Source organism: Psammomys obesus, unplaced genomic scaffold (genome assembly GCF_907164565.1).
Source record: "Psammomys obesus unplaced genomic scaffold, mPsaObe1.curated_primary_1811, whole genome shotgun sequence".
Classification (NCBI taxonomy): Eukaryota; Metazoa; Chordata; class Mammalia; order Rodentia; family Muridae; genus Psammomys; species Psammomys obesus.
Genome location: NW_026585797.1, coordinates 33,754,334 through 33,773,834, shown reverse-complemented (window position 1 = coordinate 33,773,834; position 19,501 = coordinate 33,754,334). Strand labels below are relative to the sequence as shown.

The following is a 19,501-nucleotide window of genomic DNA, read 5'->3' as shown; positions in this document are numbered from 1 at the left end:
ACCTTCAGTATTTATGCAATAAGCAAAAACTCTTCTGTTCCGCCAAGTAAAATGATTAGACCAACTCAAAAACAGTCTTTGGATATCTGCATAAGCAAATTACAGAAACAAACAAAGAAATGAAAAACTGCTAGTCATAACAAGAAGATAGTAGTCATGGCTATACACTTTTTGGATGGGAGTGTCACTGAGTCAGGGTTACTGGGAACTTATCCTCCAGGGACTAGAGAGAGAGAAACGGCTACTGAGTATCAAGATAGATGCTTAGCATAAAATGGGGTTTCTTTAGCCAGAACAAATCACACACACGTACAGTCCAAGGAATCACTTTTTATATTTTAGTTAGTGGACAAAACAAACTCAGCTACGACATTGCAGACCTCTTTGTGGCAGGGATCACGTTATCTGCACATTCAGAGCCTAACATCACACATAGGACCTAGTCTGCTTTCACTACTGCTTGTAGTTCTTCAGGGTGGATCATGGGGCTTGAGAGAGTTTGCTAAAACTTAGGCTGCTTCCTCTGGGGTTAATCCTCACATTGATAGGAAACTACGTTTGCTGAACCCCTTCAGGTGTTACATAAAATTATAAAAGAATGGCAAGTTCAAGTATGGAAACAGTCATTTGAGAGGCTGGGGCAGGAGGCTTGTAGGAGGCTCTTCTTTCTGAGCTGTATCGTAAGTTCTAGACCAGCCAGGGCTCTAGAGCAAGACTTTGTCTTATAATTAAATTTGAAAGATTAGGTTCCTGCCTGGACAGTCTTAAGGTGGGGGTCACAGGGAAACCGCTGTCTAGACCTTCTCAAACAATGCTGCCCTGAGTGGTACTTTCTGCCACCCACAGTGGCTCAGTGCCTAAAGAACACATCTGTCTTGGGACCAGGGTTATCACAGGTATCAAGGATATTTCACACAGGAAAGCCACGTACCACCTCTTTCTGAATATGGAGGAAAAGTACATCTTGGGCTGATTCCTGAAGAAATTTTCCAATTCCTTTACCCCAGAACTGGAGTAACAGAACAGTACATGCTTGGAACTGGGCTTTACTTGGATTTTTTTTATCCAGAGAAATATATGTGAATACCCCAGAGACCTTCTTTACCATATCAGTAGCAGGGTTGATAGTTTATGTGATTAAGAAACATGACTCCTCTACTGGAAAATTTATTGCTAAACCTAACGAGCAAAAGATTGTTCAACTAGAGGTAAAGCAGTTGACCATCAAAAAAATCCAGTATGCAATTGACATGGAGAAGGCACAGCAGGCACTGGTTCAGAAGCACCGCTACCTCTTTGATGTTCAGAGGAATAACTGCCCTGGCCTTGGAGATCACTTACCAAGAATGGCTACATAGAGCATATAAAAAGGTGAAGCATCATCTGGACGATCACATTTCTGTACAGAGCATGATGCGTCACAAGGAGCAAGAGCACACGGTAGACCGGGGTGGAGAAGCACGTGGTGCAGAGCACTTCTGCACAGCAGGAGAAGGAGGGGATCATTGCCAAGAGCATTGAAGATCTAAAGCTGCTCACAGAGAATGCTCAAGCTCAGCCAGTTATGTGAATGTGTCTATCTCAATTGAGACGGCCAGAGAATTAACTTAAATAGGAACTAGTCTGTGTGAAAAACTCTCCCTTTATTGTTGTCTATTGAAATTACAGAGTACCTTTACCAAGAAATATCAAGATCCATTTAGTGGCTTAATCCTATTGGCCAGTAAGGTATTTCTGATCCTTGCTCTGTATCTGGAGTTGTCTGGTGATCACTTTGGAATAAGCAATTTGCAGCAACTTGCTGCCTGACTAAAATTACCAAGTTGTAGTTTAAACTTGTAATTAGTTATAACATCTTGCAGTAAAGCGATATTTAAAACAAAAAATAAATAAAATTGAAAGATTATTTCTTAAACTTGACAAAAAAGCATATCGTTTTAAGTTTGTAAAGCTGACAAAGTCAAAAGGCTGTGTGTGAATTTCATGAGCCTTGAGTTTTTGTTGGTTTTTTGCGTGCATGTATGTCTATGTTAGGGTGTCGGATTCCCTCATGGTGTTGCAGACAGCTGCGAACTGCCCTTTGGGTGCCATAAGGGCGTGTCTTCTTAAGAGCTGCTACTGCTTTTAACCGCTGAGCCACCTCTTAAAACCAGCTTAGGTTTTAAGATAGTCCATTCTTCGGTATTCACAGCGCTCTCAACTTAATATTGTAGAATGGAGAGGCAGATGAACGAACGCACAAAAGAGAGCTCATCTTTCCAGGCACAGGGAGGACTAGTGACATTCTTGGCCTGCAGCTCCAACCTCAGGGCTCAGCGCCCTGGAGCGCGAGCTGCTAGAGCTGCCTCCTTCATTGCCTGCAACTGAGCAGCCACGCCCCTCCGCGACCACGCTCCCTGCCACGCCCCCGCCGCAGCCGCCTGCGAGCAAGGGCTTCTGGGAGGCCGCTTACGGTCTGAGCAAGGGGCGCTGGAGGACGCCATCTTGGGTTGCCTGGCCGATCGCCGCGCGCCGTTCTCGAGGCGGAGCGTCTGCCCTGTGCTGTCCGCTACCGAGGTCACCGCGGGAGACTGACTGCAAGGCAGGGCGCGTGAGAAGACCGCGTGGATGGGTAAGTGTGAGTGATGCAGGCCGGCCGCGCCCGCTCGGGGCTGAGACCTCGGGATGCTGCTGGTGTGCACTCACGTCCCTCTCCCTGAGAAGCCGCAGGGACCCGTGTCTCTCACGCTGCGACAGCTGCGGGGGCGTGGCCGCGATCACGCCGCCTAGCCGGGCCCCCGCCCCGCGCAGTGTTCCTAGTAATTTTCCGTACGTGGTATTCTGGTCATTCCTGTGTGCAGTGGCTGTCACCTTTCGGAAATGTCACCGTGCCTCCAAACCGCTTGGGACCCCCCCCCCCCCCCCCGTGCTGCACCCGAGCAGGCGTCTCTTGATTTCAGCCCCAGTGTCAGCAACCGTTGGGTCCACGTTTCTTTTTGTCATTTGCCAACCCCACCTCGTTTCAAGATGAAAATGTAATGCGTAATAGATGGCAAGGATTCGGAAGCAATGAGAGGGTGTAGCGAGGCGTCAAATATGACATTTACAACGTGAGCTTTTTCTACACATCAAAACACAAGGAGGAAAGACGAGAGGGAGTTTACCTCCCTTAGTGTCAGTACTCAATAATGGTAGTGTTTTGTTAAGAAACAGGTTTGCTAAAGATAATCAAGAAACTTCGCTTCACACCTAAGTACTGAGTATTTGGTTGTAGTGGCTCAGTTGGCACGCCCCTCTCCATACAGGCTTGTAATTTTTGTTAATTTAATTTATATATTTATTTATTACAGTTCACTTTATATCCCCGCTGCAGCCCCCTTCCTCGTGTCCTCCCAGTCCCACCCATCCTCAAACTTCTCCTCCTATGCCCTTTCTCTAGTCCCCTTATAGGGGAGGACCGCCTCCTCTTCTATCTGATCAGTTTTCATCAAGGCTGGCTGAATCATCTTCCTCTGTGGCCTGGCAAGGCTGCAGCTCCCAGGAGGAGGTAATCAAAGAGCTGGCTTGTCGTTTTATAAGGGCATATCCAAGCACAGGAAAATGGAAGGCTTTTACTGATTTGAGAAATTGTATTAACAAATATCAGAAAATAAAACCCTTGGGAGTTCAGATTCTAATAATGTGCCTAACTTCATAACGATGTGTGTGTGTGTGTGTGTGTGTGTGTGTGTGTGTGTGTGTGTGTTTCTAAAATGCTGGGTAAAAATGCTTTTATGAATGAAAAAAAAAAAAAAAGGCACCCCAGTTTGGAAACTTTAAGATGTCTGAATAGCATTTCATATATTTCAGATAATTTCTGTGAAATCCAAGCCTTTGAATTCTAGTCCATAAAAAACTCATTTTTGAGGAAACTAAATTTGTTTAGGTGAGACAACATAGTGAAGATGGAAAAGATGCAGAAAGTTAGTATCACTGAAGAAAAAGAAAGAAAATAATATGTCTCCTTGGGGCTACAATTTACTTGGTTACGAATTAAGACTGAAATATTACAGTATGCTTGACAAAGTTAATAATCTAAGTAGTACCTAGAATGGAAAAGTGGTTGAGGAGAAGGGCCCAGAGTGTGAGGATAAATGATTAGAACTTCTGTTCGTTTACATTTTTCATTGATTCCTTGAAGAAAATGGCTAGTTCTGTAGTTTTCACAGTAGGGAAATCTGTTGTCATAGTAACACATGTATAAAAATAAATAATTGAAGTGGCTAGGAAGGTAGCTCAGTTTTCACAGTGCTGGCTAGGTAAGCATGAGTATCTTAGTCCTCAGTACCCATGTAAAAGGCAGGGCTTGAACACATGGTAGTGACTCCTTTAATTCCAACACTTGAAAGGCAGAGCTAGGCACTTAACTGCAAGTCTATATAGCAAGTTCTAAGCCAGTGAGGGCTACATAGCAAGACCCTGCCTTTAAAAATACAGCAACCTTGAATCACTTTTTGGTCCATTGGTGGAAGTGGGGCATGTCCATGGAACTCCCTGAGAGCTGGGTTAGCGTAAATAACAAGCCCCAGGTCCTTGTCTCAAAAGAGAACGCAGATGGCTTCTGAGGAATGAAACCTAAGGTTGACTTCTGACATTGATACATATGAGTGCATACATGTACATATAAATAAATGAATAAATATTGAAGGTGGATTCACAGAAATATTACATATACATAAAAATGTGTGCTCAAAAATGTTTAAATGCCAGTAGTCTAGAAAATGTCATGTAGGTAGAAAAGATTTATTTCTATAAATTTTATTTTTAAATGATTTTCTGCTTTGTTTGGAGTATTTCAGTAACTGTTTTTGATCTCTATTTTTTTCTTGTTTTTCTGCGTAAGCCTAAGCTGTTAGTAAAATTAAGAGAGATTTTTAAAATTACATTTTTGCTTTTAGATTTATTTTTATTATTTTAAATTATATGTCCACATGGGTAAGGTATGTGAGTGAGTCCAGGTGCCGGAGGCATTGGATTCCTGTGAAACTGAAGTTACAGGGTGTTGTGAGCTGCCTGATTTGGGTGTTGCCATCAAACTAGGGTCTATAAGAGCAATGCACACTCTTTACCACTAAACCATATCTTCAGTACAGGATTTGTAATGCATAAAATAGAGAATAGTGCATACATTGCTATTAATAAACTCAATTTAAGAATTTCTAATTACTTTTGTAGGTTGTCTTAGATATTTTTCTCTTGCTGTGATAGGACATCATGAGCTAGGCAACTTATAGAAGGAAGACTTTATTGAGGACTTTCTTCAGAGGGATAGGGCCCATGACCATCATGGCAGGGAGCATGGCAGCAGGCCAACAACATATCACTGGAACAGTAACTAAGAAATCATCTCTACGACAAAGACAAGACAGAAAAAGAGAAACAGGGAATGGCCCAAGTCTTTTGAAACCTCAAAGTTTGCCCCTAGTGACACCCCTTGTCATAATCCTTTCCAATTAGTTGCACCAACTGTGGACCAAATGTTCAAACATGAGTCTATAGTGCCCAGTCTCATTCAAACTACCATATAGGCATATAATGAATTATTAATGCATTAGATATATTGACTACTTATAAGTGTCAGACATTCTGAGCAGGTGCTCTACCTACCACTAAGCTACACCTCCAATCTACAAACATTTTTTTTAATTCATTCTTGAGACTGTAGCCCATTATGTTGTAACTTAAAGTTCAATAGTAGTGAGCTTTGCCTCACTGTCTTTACTTCTGATTACCAAATCCAATGCCTGTTTTTGGCACCTGGCTTATTGCTTGATGGCTCAGTGTAAGAATAAAATAAATTTAGGGTATGGTATTCATGCTGGTATAACTCAAATACTTCTCCATCTCCGATTTCTTGCACTCCCCTCACTCCCTTGTTTTGTCTTACTCTCCCTACTTCTCTGTCCTATTTCTTTTTGGTTTTCTTTCCTCTTGTCTCTTTTTACTAAAATGTGAATACCATCAGGAGATTTCCTTGACATTTTTTTCTTTTGTGGCTCTCCATGATATTTGATGATCAAGCCATGATCTGTTTTCTGTGCTTTGATCTATATTTTCAACCACGTATAATGTGTAAAGTCAGTATTCATCTATTAAAATGACTACAATGACTATCAACAACACTCTTAATGAGATTTCACCCCTTGATTTCTTTAGTTGTGTTTGATAGGATCAAGTTGAGTTTCTCAGCTGGATGCAGAAACCATATTTGCTTTATGTTTATAGCTTTATTGTCTGTCTCTTTCCCCCAAGTCCTTTGTTGAAGCACATCTTACTTCTTACTGCTTTGTTTATACAAGACTTCCTTCAAATCTTTTGTGTTTATATCTTCATATATTCTCTGTTTGAAATGTTTGTTCTTTTTTCCTTTCCCATCCTTTAATAGAGAGTCACAGCGAAGCCTGTCTGAGCTTCCTCAAGTAGAGTTAATTCCCTTATCTTACTGGGCTCTCACAGGATGTAATGTATGTATTTTAGTATACTTTATTGCTTGTACATCTGCAAACTAATTACTGTCTTATATCAGAGATGACAGACAGATGAAATCATCTTCTGTTTACTTTGTAAACTAACTGGTTACAGTAGTCTCTGGTCAGGCCTGGTTATGTTCCTCAAATTTATCACAATAGTATATTAATTAATCACTAATTACATGTCACATTTAACTTACAGTTGAAATACTGCTTTAGACAACTTTTTAGTCTTCATATGCAAGCCCAGAACAGGTTACAGCATAAGTATAAAAGAATCATATCATGTTCCAATACCATGTTGCTATATAATTTTCTGAATGTAAAACTAATATATATTTCAAATATATTTCATAGTTATGCTTTAAAATACTTATATTAATTTTTTTGAGACGGTGTCTCACTGTGTGCCTCTCTTTGGCCTAGACTCTCTTATATTTTTGGTTGTGAGCCTAGCCTTTAATGGCTGAGCCATCTCTTCAGTCCTGTCCTAGACTCTCAATGTAGATTAGGTTGGCCTTGAATTGACACAGATCCAACTGCCTTTGTCTCCCAAGTGTTGACATTAAAGGCATGTGCCACCATTTGGTGTTGTGTTGCTATTTTAAAAATACATTTCTAATAGAAATGAAATATACAAACACTTCATTGCTTCAAAAGAACTAATTATAATGGAGGACTAAAAACTGATAGTACAGTCATAACACAGTGACCTTGATGACCTTGGTAATGTCTTAATTAAATGAAAGAAGCCAGACTGGAATAAATACTTGAAGTGTACTTATTGGTGTTAACACCATATTTTGTTGAAAATGGGACTATAACATCAGCTCTTTCTTCCATTTTGTCAGTAGTATAATTCAGAAATTTCATTGATAGTTGATGAGTTTTCTGATAGTTATTGAAAGATGTATGTCCTCCAGAAATGTTAACAAATTACAAAGGTAAAGCTGTTGAATCTTGGACTCTGTGAAATAAGGGTAATGAGTGTTTTTAGATCCTAATTTGTTACTCATTTAATAATGCTAAAGCGTAGGTTTGTTCCTGCCAAATTCTGTGTCTGTTTCATTGTGAGTTTAGAAGCCCTTTTGTGGGCCAGCAGCCTTGTCCTCCTATCTTTTCTACAAATGCCTGTTGGCTTGCCTTTCTGCATCTCTGCTGTATATCAATCAGCCTCAGGTTCCATTATAGGTGGGCATCTGTGGTACCTTCATGACCTGCAGATCTGTAAGTTAATTAAACCTCCTTTTAAAGAAAGTTGCTTGGCTCTCAGTGGTCTTTAAAGCACCAGGAAATGTGCTATGACTGAGAATTAATTACTAAAATATTTGGTCATCTTACTCCAGTGTGGTAGAAAGAGAAGGTATTTTTTTTTGTCTGTTTCAAAGTGGCTTAATTTGGTCCTTTAAAATTAGTGAACTTAAATTTAGTTACCTGTTATTTTTTGAAAGTTATCCCTATATGTCTCCTTTTCCTAAGATTCGATGGCTAGTACAGGGAAGGATAACTACAGAATGAAAAGTTACAAGAACAAAGCCTTAAATCCTCAAGAGATGCGAAGGCGAAGAGAAGAAGAAGGAATACAACTTCGAAAACAAAAAAGGGAAGAACAGGTAGGTGTCCTTAGATACTTATTTTGTTTCGCAGCAACAAAGCCATCTATCCATTCATCTAACTCATTCGGAAGTTGACAAGTTTAATTAAAATTGCTGTATTTTAGAAAAATTTAAATGCTAAGTGTTTGAAAAAATTGAGTTGCTAAAGCTATTCTTTAATTAAATTTCTGGAATAATATTTCTGAATTCATTAATTAGAATCCTGTACTGTTTTGGTCACTGGCTGGAGAGACTTTTCTCTTGTATTGACCATATTTCTGCCCACTGCTAAAAATGTTTACTTTGAGTCACTCAGGTCACCTGCAGTGACCCACTATAGTCTATAGTCTCACTATAGACTTTTTCCCCAGCAAACACATATACATTTGTAGGTTTCCATACATCTCAAGGTAACTAGAGTCATCTTTCCATGTTCTTTAATTCTATGCTTTCTTTATTTCCTAATATAGTTCTATATTTCATGGCCTGTACTTATACTTTGCATATGCAACATGAAGATTATAAAGCCATTTAAGAGAGGGCTTCTCAGCATTTTCCAATCCAATATAGACTTGGAAATAATTATAAATAAGTAGTCCTTATAGTAACAAATTAAAAATGAAGAGGACTAGTGAAAAAGTCCTGTGTGGAAATATAATAATTATGGCTTATATATAGTATATTGAAGGGCTAAACATCAAACAAACAAACAACCTGTTGACTAAAAAAAGTATGTACAGATTGAGGAAAAGCTTTATTTTTTTAGTCATCAAAGTACAAGGCGTACTTTGTTTTTGTTACTTTGGTTGTTGTTTTGTCTGTTTATTTTTAATTATGGGACTAAGAAGTATGGGAATGTTTTTCCTGAAATTACCTCCTATTGCTTGTTTTATTTTGTTTTTTTAATCTCATGTAGCCCAGGATGACCTCAGATTTTTTTGTAGGTGAGGATGACTTGAGTTTTATATCCTTCTGCCTATACCATAGGTGCTAGGATCACAGGCATATGCTACCGCACTCAGCTTCCTATTGCTTGACCATTGGCTGTATTAACTCTATAGCTTCTTATTTGTTCTGTATTTTCAATCAAGACTTTCCTTTTTTAGGATTTGTTTTCATTTATTTTAATTATGTGTACATGTGTATGTCTGTGTGAGGGTGTGTTGTGGGTTATTAATATTTCTCATTGATTTATCTTTTAGTTAAACAGCGGCTAGTTTTAAACCAACTGTATACCCAAATCACCACACAGAGACTAGGATTTATTTAATTAACACAGAGCACAATGCTGGGCAATGATTACTCCATCCTAAATCTCCAAGCCCGCATAGTTTCCTACCATTCAGATTTTACCCATTATACTTGGCTTTTGTCATATTTGTCCATATCATCTCGCATCGTGGTTCCAAGTCCTGTCCTGCTGATCTCTGCTCTCCTACTCTTCCACCTTGCTTACTTCTCCTGCCCTCTGGACCAGGATGTCCCACCCTATTCTCTCCATTGCACAGCATTGGCTGGTTGTTTAGTTGAAAATACAGAGAACAAATGGTGGCATGTTTACACAAACTTGAGACAGGTGATGCTTAGAATAAACATCACAATGCAATGTCCAGATTGAAACCAGGTAGTGGGGTAGAAAAATGAGAATTTGAATGAACAAGGATAAATTGTATACATTCCACAAGAACATCATGCTAACAGTGTGTGCAGGTGAGTGCAGTTGCCCATACAAACCAGAGTTGTCCCAGAGCTGGAGGTATGGGTAGTTATCATTTGCCCAACTTGGGTATTGACAATCCAGCATCTGTACTGGTAATCTAACTCTGGTCTTCTTCAAGAGTTGTATGCGTTTATAAGCACTGAATTCATCACTCCAGCCCATAATGAAGATTGTCTTAGAAAAGCTCTTCAACAGTAATTCAATAAAGAAATATATGCTTTTTCAAGTCCTATAAAATGTACATGACTGTTTAATATTTTAATTATAAAAATTGATTTGTTTACACACATGAAAGAAGGAATCCTATGATAGTTGAATATTTTTGGGAACTTGGTATATAAAATAATTTCTCTTTGTTGCAGTTGTTCAAACGCAGAAATGTCTCTTTGCCCAGAAATGATGACTGTATGCTAGAGAGTCCTATCCAGGACCCAGACATCAGCTCCACTGTACCCATTCCAGAGGTATGTTTTACAAAAATGTATTGTGGTTTATATGATACCTCATAATTTTCCAGAAACAGCATATACATAAAATAATAAAATTATATTCATGCAAAAATATTTACATGTGACTTTTTTGTATGTTCTAGGAAGACGTGATCACAGCAGATATGATTCAGATGATTTTCTCTAATAATGCTGAACAGCAGCTGACAGCAACACAGAAATTTAGAAAGCTGCTTTCTAAAGGCAAGAATTATTTTCATTGTGTTATTTGATCTTACAGAATTTTATAGTAAAGATTTCTATTTTTATAAAATTTGAGACACTGCTTTTTTTTCTTTTTTTTCCAGGGACAGGTCTTAATTTCTCTGTAAAACATATTAGCCTGGTATGGTTGTGCACACCTTTATTTTGTTTTGCTTTTTGTTCTTTGAAAGAACCTTGGCTGTCCTGGAGCTCACTTGGTAACCCAAGCTGGCCTCCAACTCATACCTGTAGACCCACCTGCCTCAGTGCCCAGCTTGAATATGTGTACCTTTAGTTCCAGTACTTGGGAAACAGGCAGATTTCTGTGAGTTGGAAGCCAGTCTGGTCTACATCATAAGTTCTAAGCAATCTATGGCTACATAGTGAGAACCTGTTTGAAAAAAAAAAAAAAAAAATCACAAATTGTAGAAGAATCTAAAGAAGCAAATATAAAAATGTTACCAATAAATAAGGCTATAATTTCTAATACAAATATTTTTTAGACATACCTTTTGTTTATTCATTTTTGACTTGGAGATAAGGTTTTACAATGTAGCTAAAGCTGGCCCCAAACTCTTTTATCTTCCTGAAGCACCTTCCCAAGTGATGGTTGTTCATATATGCAACATGGTGGCTGCTAGCAAGAGCAAAGAGTAATAGTGATAGGCATGTGGCTTTGTCATGCTTTGTTTAATATTTATGAATTACGTATTATGTAAGTTATAGATATTATACACACACACACACACACACACACACACACATACAGACACACATTCATACAAATTATCCACATGTAATAAACACACAAAAGTTTGGTGTGGAACATGGAGAGGAGAATTCAATTAAGGAAGTCTATGAAGTGCTGTAAATGATAATAATGAGTGACTAATGAATTTAACAAAATTGATAAATTTTCTGTGAAGAATATAGAAGACCAATAGGAACACCAACCTAGAAGCTATTAAACATCTGAAGGCACTTTTTACTGAGGCAGAGGTAGAAGAAAGTTCCTTTTTAGTTGGTCAGTTCTTGAAATGTGTTTGAATTTTATGGATTCCAAGAGGATTTGTAATTCTCAAAAGTCTGCATTTTGTTAAAAATTTTGAAGATTTTAGATCGTCTTAACAGCATTTTTATAAATAATAAATAATGTCTAGACAAAAAATATGCCTTGACTAGAGTCAGGTAAGTGAATGATTATTGCTAGTGAGGGAATTTCCACTATCCTTGGAAATTGAGGATAGTGCTATAAAAATTAGGTGGGGACTTTCAGTTGGTGGTATGAGTATTGGACCCACATTCTTTGTATGTTTAAGGATGGTCTAAGTATATTTCAGCTTAGGAGATATATCTTAGTTTCCTATCATTACAATTAATGAAAAAGTAGACTTTGCTTTGTAGAAAGTACTACGATAATGAGAACATTTATCTACAGTTACATCCAGTGATAACTTTAAACTTTGGTCAGAGAAACCTAGGGAAACTATTTCCTATATCGTGTGTGATACATTACTTGCCATCTTGTGAAAGTCTAGAATCACCTGTGGACAGGCCTCTAAGCCCCCCTGCAGGGATTATTTTAATTACCTTGACTGAGGTGGGAAGACTGTCCACCACAGTTAGCACTGCTGCCTGACTGCAATCTTGGACTGAAGAAATGGAGAGGGAACTAACTAGAGGCAGTGATTTTTTGTTCTCTGTGGATGCAATGTAACTAGTTGCTTCAAGCTTCTCTGCCTTGTGACTTCTCTATTATGATGGACTATAACTGATTTCTCCCTCTTTTGTCAGGATATTTTGTCATAGTAAAAGGAAAAGCAAGTAAGATACCGTGTTGCATAAAACAGGGATCAGTTCATTGTCTTTTGTGTCTATGTAACAGCCTTTTTTTTTTAATCTTAGAACCCAATCCACCAATAGATCAAGTTATACAGAAACCAGGAGTTGTACAGAGATTTGTGAAATTTCTTGAAAGAAATGAAAATTGTACTTTACAAGTGAGTCTGAAGTTTTTTTTTTTTTTGTAATCGCTTTCTAGAAATAACTGAGTTTCTAGTGGAAATGGCTTCTCACAATGCTAACTATTGTAAGCATTCATTAAATACTTAAAAAAGGAAAAACAGGTCCCACCCTTGGCTAGGCATGACTATAGTAGTAGTTTGTGTTGTTGAACAGTTTCAGAAAGCATAAAGTCATAGCTAATGCTAATAAAATTTTATAGTTGTCAAACTTTATTAACTTTTCTTTTAGAAAGCTGAAAGTGTTAATCTCATTATTAAACTTGCTTCTTTCTTTCTGAGATAGGGTCTGTTTATATACCCAGACCTTGAACTCACAGAGGTCTGCCTGTCCCTATTGATGTAGTGGAGTTAAAGGCATGAGCCACTAAATGCAGCTTTGTTGTTTCTTAAATAACTTCCTAAAATATTTCTAGCTGATATATATATGTATATATGTATTTATATATATGTATGTATATATATATATGTATATGTATAACCTACAAAAAAATAGAACCAAAGTTACATTTTTCCCAGAGAGCTTTATATCACAACCCTGATTTTTTTTATAGTCTCCCAAATAATTAGCTACTGATAGTAGTTTACTCGAGTTTACAAACATTGTAATGTGATAAAAAAAAGAGATTATACTCTCTCACTTTGAAGTCTATGTATAATCCAAAGTCAGATTTAGGTTTCAGGAGTTGAAGATCTACAGCTAATATCAGTGCTGTGGTTAGTATTTAGGGACTATTGAGTCACATTTATTAAAATTGCACCTGAGAGTAGTGGTCCATTGTTTAGCTCCCGTTTTAGGCATATGTAATACATGTGAATGTGAAAAATTTTGTTTAGACTTTTTAATCAAGAGTCTCTCAAGAAAAGGGTATTTTATTCAGGTTAGTTATTTTGGCTTGGAAGCCATAGGATTTAATCTCTGTTTTATATAAGCAGTGACTACAAACTAAAACTCTGGTCTCTCATGTCTATTATTATGTGGCTCTTCCAGTGAATAAAACAAGAAATAAGTGGATATAAATAAATAAAATTATTGAATGCTAACTCGAGAGCCAGTCATAATATAGGACTAAAATTAAGACATTTGTTCTGCTTACAGAAGTTTTCCAGCTACTGTGCAGAAGCTAAACATACCAAGAGATAAGTAAAACAGTGTGCTGAGCACTGTAACAGAATTGTGAAAAAAAAAGTGCTCTATGAACATAGAAGATGTAGTAGTTGATTCTGTGGTTAAAGTCAGGAATGTTTCATGATTGGCAAAGGAAAAACAGAAATTAATTTGAGATTGAAAATGTAGTATGTGAATAGTGTGGTGTACTCAAGAACATTGGGAACTTGAGTCTGTATTGGGCTTGATGAAATTCACAAGTGTAGTTTGGGGATAGCTCCATGCTATGTTAGTTACCCAAATGGGTATTAATCTATTAGTTCAGACTATTAGTCTAAGTTCAAACTAGGTTTCCTATGGGACACTGTTCTATAAGCAATTTTTGTAAGGCATGCACACATTTAAAAACATATGAAGTAGATATGAGGCTTTTAAAAACTGGAACATTTCGAATGAACGTGCCTACATTTTACATTTTTAACAAATCTAAACAGTATCATTACTACCATATAATATAGGTGTGTATATGTATGTGGATATGTTGCATATGAGAGCCAGTGCCCTCAGAGGTCTGAGACATCATATCTGGAAATACAGGCAGTTTGAGCCCCCATTGAACCATCACTGTAGCTCTTCCCACCTTTAAAATCATATCTGTGCAATGCATTTTTCAGTAAGCTTGTGACTTTACCAGTCTTTACTACTGTATTTTCCTAGGAAATATCAAGGAGAAATTTGTAAACCTGTATTTATTTCTTTATTTACAATTGGTGAATGCTATTGTCTTCATTGATGTTAAATATAAATTATTTCCTCAGGTAGTTTTTTCTCTTAGTCTATCAGAGGTGCTGTTATGTGAAAAATCAGCAAACTTATATTACCACATCTGTTTATAATAAAACTTTCATGTTAAACAAATACCTAAAATATCTGGCAGTCTAATTTTCATGTTCTTAAATAAGGTTGGGGGCGATGTGATCACCTGGGAAGTAAATACAATTCATTATTTTTTCACTCGTTTATTTTTAAACAGCTTACTTTAGACTACCACTCTAAAATAGTAAACAATAGGAGTTGTATGAATTAAGTTGTATTAATATATTCGGGGCATCATAAAACATACTCCTTTTTGGTTTTGTTTGTACAGTCTGAAGATGTTTTTGCTTTCTTGAATAAGGTTTTCCATCTGTAAACCTGACTTCTCAATGAACTTTCATAATCATAAGTCAGTCTTCCTTTCAGATTTCTTTTTTACGTTATTTCTTCTTCATCTGTGTGACATTTCCTTTATGCTTTCATTCCTTTTGCATTTCTTTCCTCAGTTTGAAGCTGCGTGGGCATTAACTAATATAGCATCTGGAACATTTCTGCACACCAAGGTAGTGATTGAAACTGGGGCTGTTCCAATTTTTATCAAACTTCTCACTTCAGAGCATGAAGATGTACAGGAGCAGGTAAGTTCTTACCTTGTTCAGCGTGTTGTATATAGAGATTTAAATTTTTCCTGAAAATAGTGCTTGTAATTTTAACCTCTACTTCATTTTATGCATAATTTACCTAGCATTTCTTTATTAAAAGACAGTGTTTTTTCAGTCTCTGATTAAAAGTGGGAAAAATGAACCACTTCTGGCATAATTCTGAGTTTGATGAGAATGTTCTCAGCACAGGAACCACAGTTTGTATTTATGAAATCACAGTGAGACATAAAAAGGAACACATCCAAAGCTACCATGGGTGGCTGCAAGGCTTATATCTGGGATTCTCTGACTAATTCTCTAAATTGTGTAAGGCATACCTTATTTTTTATTTTTTAAAATGTGTTGCTTTGAATTGAATCATTTTAATAGATTTCAGGAGTAAATTTTTAAAGTTTTGTTCTAATAGGAATCATTTAATAAGATGACTAGGTCATCAAAAGAAACTCAAGTTTTAAGTAAGTTTGTTTTTGTTATGCATGTTCACCTGTTGATCTCCTGTTTCATTCATCATTTAGTTTTATGAAATTGTGTATTTACTTACCACTAATATTGGAAGGGTTTTTTTTTTTAATGGCATTAGTTACTTTTTCAAGAAAATGTTGCTAATTATCCAACACAAATTTTTTCATGTTTTTCAACAATTTATTATCTATTCCTTAATTGTGTATTTGCTAGTTCTAGCTTACTAGTGTTAATATAGTTGTAAACATTATTGTGTATTGGTTTTTAATGTACTTTTGGATTTCCTTGTTTTTTTAATTAGAGAAAAAGAACTATCCTTCAAAGAACTACCCTTCAAAGAATATTAAAAAATGATGACAAATATCCATATATTTATATATATGCTTGTGGGAATATATATTGGTGGATATATATATATATATATATATATATATACACACACACACACACACAAGTACAGAGAGTGATAATACTTTTTTTTTTAAAGACAGGTGACAGAGCCTTACTATGTAGCCTCAAACACACAGAGATCCACTTACTTCTGCCTACTAGGTGTTGGCAGGGGTTAAAAGGCACACACCATCACATCTGCCTATCCTCTTGATAATATTGTTTCAGATACTAAGAGTAATCTAGAAAACATTTTTTTCTTCTTTTTTTTTAAGCTTTTCAGAAATTAATTTTGGGTCTCAAGGTGATGTTAAAAATAATAATTCATGTTTTAAATTTAAAAATAAGACTTTACCAGTTGAAAACATAGTACACTTTTGTAGTTCAATAAAAAATTTAAAATGTGACTATGGTTAAAGTGATAACTTTTATGTATGTAGTTTCTCATAATTGAAACTTACTACCATTGACTTTTAAAATTATACTAAACTGGTTAATCTTAAATTTTCATCTAATTACATCTTATTGTTTATACTCTATGTTTTATCTCTCTTGTTTAAAAATATTGTACCAGTCCAGCTGGTTAATTTTGCATTTGGAAAATTATATACTCCTACATTTCTGGATAGCAGTTAAATTCTCAAATAATATTTTGTAGTTTGTGCTTATGATTGGCCAGGCCTAAAATTACTTGAAATTAGGTAAAAACAAAACAAAACAAAAAAAAAAAACCCTTCAAATTGCTAGTATAAGTAATTAAAAATTTTGCCATAAATTTTTTGCTTTTCTTCCTAGATTCAAAATGGATAGACTTTTTTAGCTCTTCCTTGAACAGTATTGACAGTTCACTAGAATATAAGGGAAACTTCTTGCCCTTTTCTTATAATTTAAAATGTTATAGAATTTCACTTAAAATTTTTCTTTCCTATTTCCTTGTTTTTGTTTTTTCACGTTTCTGGAAAATCATTGTTGTGTTGCTTTTTGTAGTAAAAGTCTCTTAACAGAGAGTGTCTGGTCTAGGGCATTGTCTTAAGCACCCTTTTCTATTTTTCCAGGCTGTTTGGGCCCTTGGTAACATTGCTGGTGACAATGCAGAATGCAGGGATTTTGTTTTGAATTGTGAGATACTTCCACCTCTCTTAGAGTAAGTATTTTGTTTCACTTTACCATGTATAAGTTAATTTTCTACCTCGAAAAGAAAACTATATACTCCTATATTTCTCTTTAAATTCTCAAAATAATTTTTTGTAGTTTTTTCTTATGATTGGCCAGGCCTAAAATTACTTGAAAATAGGCAGAACCAGGAAAAAAAAAAATTCAAATTGTATTCTTTTTAAAAATGTTTTTATGTTCTCTTAATCTGTACTTTTTAGTAGTCATCACTTATTTGATGCCTTCAGTGTTAAAATAATTCTAACAAGGACATATGCAAATTTATAATATAATAACACTCAAGTGGTCCCGTAATATGAAATCTTTTTTTTTTATTATTTCTTTATTTTACATATGAGTGCTCTATTTTGTGTGTACATCTGCATGACAGAAGAGGGCACCAGATCTCATTATAGATGGTTGTGAGCCACCATGTGGTTGCTGGGAATTGAACTCAGGACCTTTGGAAGAACAGACAGTGCTCTTAACCTCTGAGCCATCTCTCCAGCCCCGAAATCTTTTTTCTTAAGATTAAAAGTTTATGTCATGTGTGTGTCAGGGGATAGAGCTGTGTTCACTGGACAGCAGGTGTCCATGGAGTCCAAAGGGCTTCAAGAGTTCCTGAAACTGGAATTACAGGCAGTTGTGAGCCATTCAAAATGTGGGTGTGAGGATCTGAACTCAGGTCCTCTGAAAGACCAGCAAATGCTCTTAGCTACTGCAGTCTCTCCAGGGCCTTATAGCACAGAAATGACAAAATGTATATTTATGATGTCTGCAGAATTTTATATTTTATTTTGAAATGTTCGCAGAACAAAGAATATATTTCTTTCAGTGTTTGGAAGTTGCTTTTTACTTAAAATGACTAAGCAAGCAGCTTCTTTTCGGGTTACTTATAAGATTTTTTAAAATTTATGTGTGTGTGTGTTGGGAGAGTATGTTCATGTGAGAGCAGGTTCCTCAGAAGACCAGAAGTGTCTGACCAGTGGTGTCAGAGCTTCTGAAGTAGAATTACAGGGGTATGAGCTGCTGATAGGAGTACTGGGAACGGAACTCCAGTCCTCTGGAAAAGCAGCAAGTGCTCCTAAATGTTGAGCTTCTTAGATGCTTGACATTTAAAAATAAATTATACTATTACATAAGGTACTTTAAGAGTTTTTTACACAGGATAATTAGCATTCACTGAAAGAACTTTTCTGTTAGATGTCAATGACAAGTATTATGAAAGAAAGAAAACTAATCAAAGAGATGGTTGGAAGAAAAAGTAGCTATCACTCTGTGTTGTCCATACTTTTCAGGGTAGGAGTTAAATAGAATAAATTTAAACATTCAGATTATCGTTTGCAACTCTTTTTTTCTAATTAACAACAACATAGAAGTGATTTCTTGGCGTGGCTTAACACAATTACATGGCATTAAGAGCTGGTTGCTTACAGGCCACTGAACTGTTCGTTATAATTTTACTGCAATTTTATTACTATGGACGTTTTGTCATTGTCCTTTCCATGTGACATGTTTCTGATGTGATTATTTGATTTGTAGATGAATTGAACATTTTAAAAATGCTTTAGGTACTATTTTTTTAGCTTATTTTTTCTGCTTGTTAATTTACCAGATTGGTAGTGGTTTATGAAGTAGTAAGCATTTGTTAGCTTCTGATCTCTTTTTAATGTCTTTGGTGACTGAGCAAACCTAAGTCAATAGAGATCAAAAAAACCTCCATACCTAGCTGTGTACTGCCAGATGTTTATATAATGCAGAAAGAATGTTAGAAAATACCAGTTTCGTTATAGAATTTGACCATAGAAAATTGAAAATTTTATTCCAAATTTGAGAAATGTGCCATGCACCACAAGGCACACCTGTAATCCCTGTACTTGGGAGGTAGAGGCAGGAAGATCGGGAGTTCAGGATCATTCTCTGGTACATGAATCCCTGTCTCAGTGGGAGAAGGAGGAGAAGAGAACCAAACAAAATATTGAAAGGTTTATATAAAAAATGAAAGATTTAAATCAGGTTAGTACCAGATGTCACTTTAAAGGAAGTTACTAGCTTTGAAATGACGATGAATTATCTGTCACATTGAAATTCACTCAGTAAATACATATTTTCTAGTAATATGTCATTTGGCTTGATTGAAGTTTTATTATGTTGCTAATTATTTGACTCTTAGTAAATATAAACCTGTTAGTTATATTGACTGTGCTAACACAGCTTTATTTAACTTTAATTTATAATTTTATACTTTTTCATAATAACCTTAAAATGAAATAAATATTTACTACCTGAGCCAAATCTGGCTTGTTAACCTGTTTTCTTTTGCTTTCCTTAATTGAGTAGCCATTTTGTGTGCGTGTGTGTGCGTGTGTGTGTGTGTGTGTGTGTGTGTGTGTGT

General features: G+C 36.2%; 1 protein-coding gene and 1 pseudogene across 1 annotated transcript in view; both read left to right on the top strand.

Annotated features, from left to right (window-relative positions):
- Positions 1-811: 811 nt before the first annotated feature.
- On the top strand, positions 812-1,630 carry LOC129670824 (ATP synthase F(0) complex subunit B1, mitochondrial-like; annotated as a pseudogene).
- Positions 1,631-2,363: 733 nt separating this feature from the next.
- The window catches only part of Kpna5 (karyopherin subunit alpha 5), a 62,983-nt gene continuing 45,845 nt past the window's right edge, over positions 2,364-19,501 (top strand). The window contains exons 1-7 of the mRNA XM_055599471.1: positions 2,364-2,611; positions 7,968-8,101; positions 10,166-10,267; positions 10,396-10,495; positions 12,401-12,495; positions 14,947-15,078; positions 17,010-17,098. Coding sequence (XP_055455446.1) covers positions 2,608-2,611; positions 7,968-8,101; positions 10,166-10,267; positions 10,396-10,495; positions 12,401-12,495; positions 14,947-15,078; positions 17,010-17,098 — 656 coding nt within the window. The 5' untranslated portion in view covers positions 2,364-2,607. The remainder of the gene's footprint in view (positions 2,612-7,967; positions 8,102-10,165; positions 10,268-10,395; positions 10,496-12,400; positions 12,496-14,946; positions 15,079-17,009; positions 17,099-19,501) is intronic.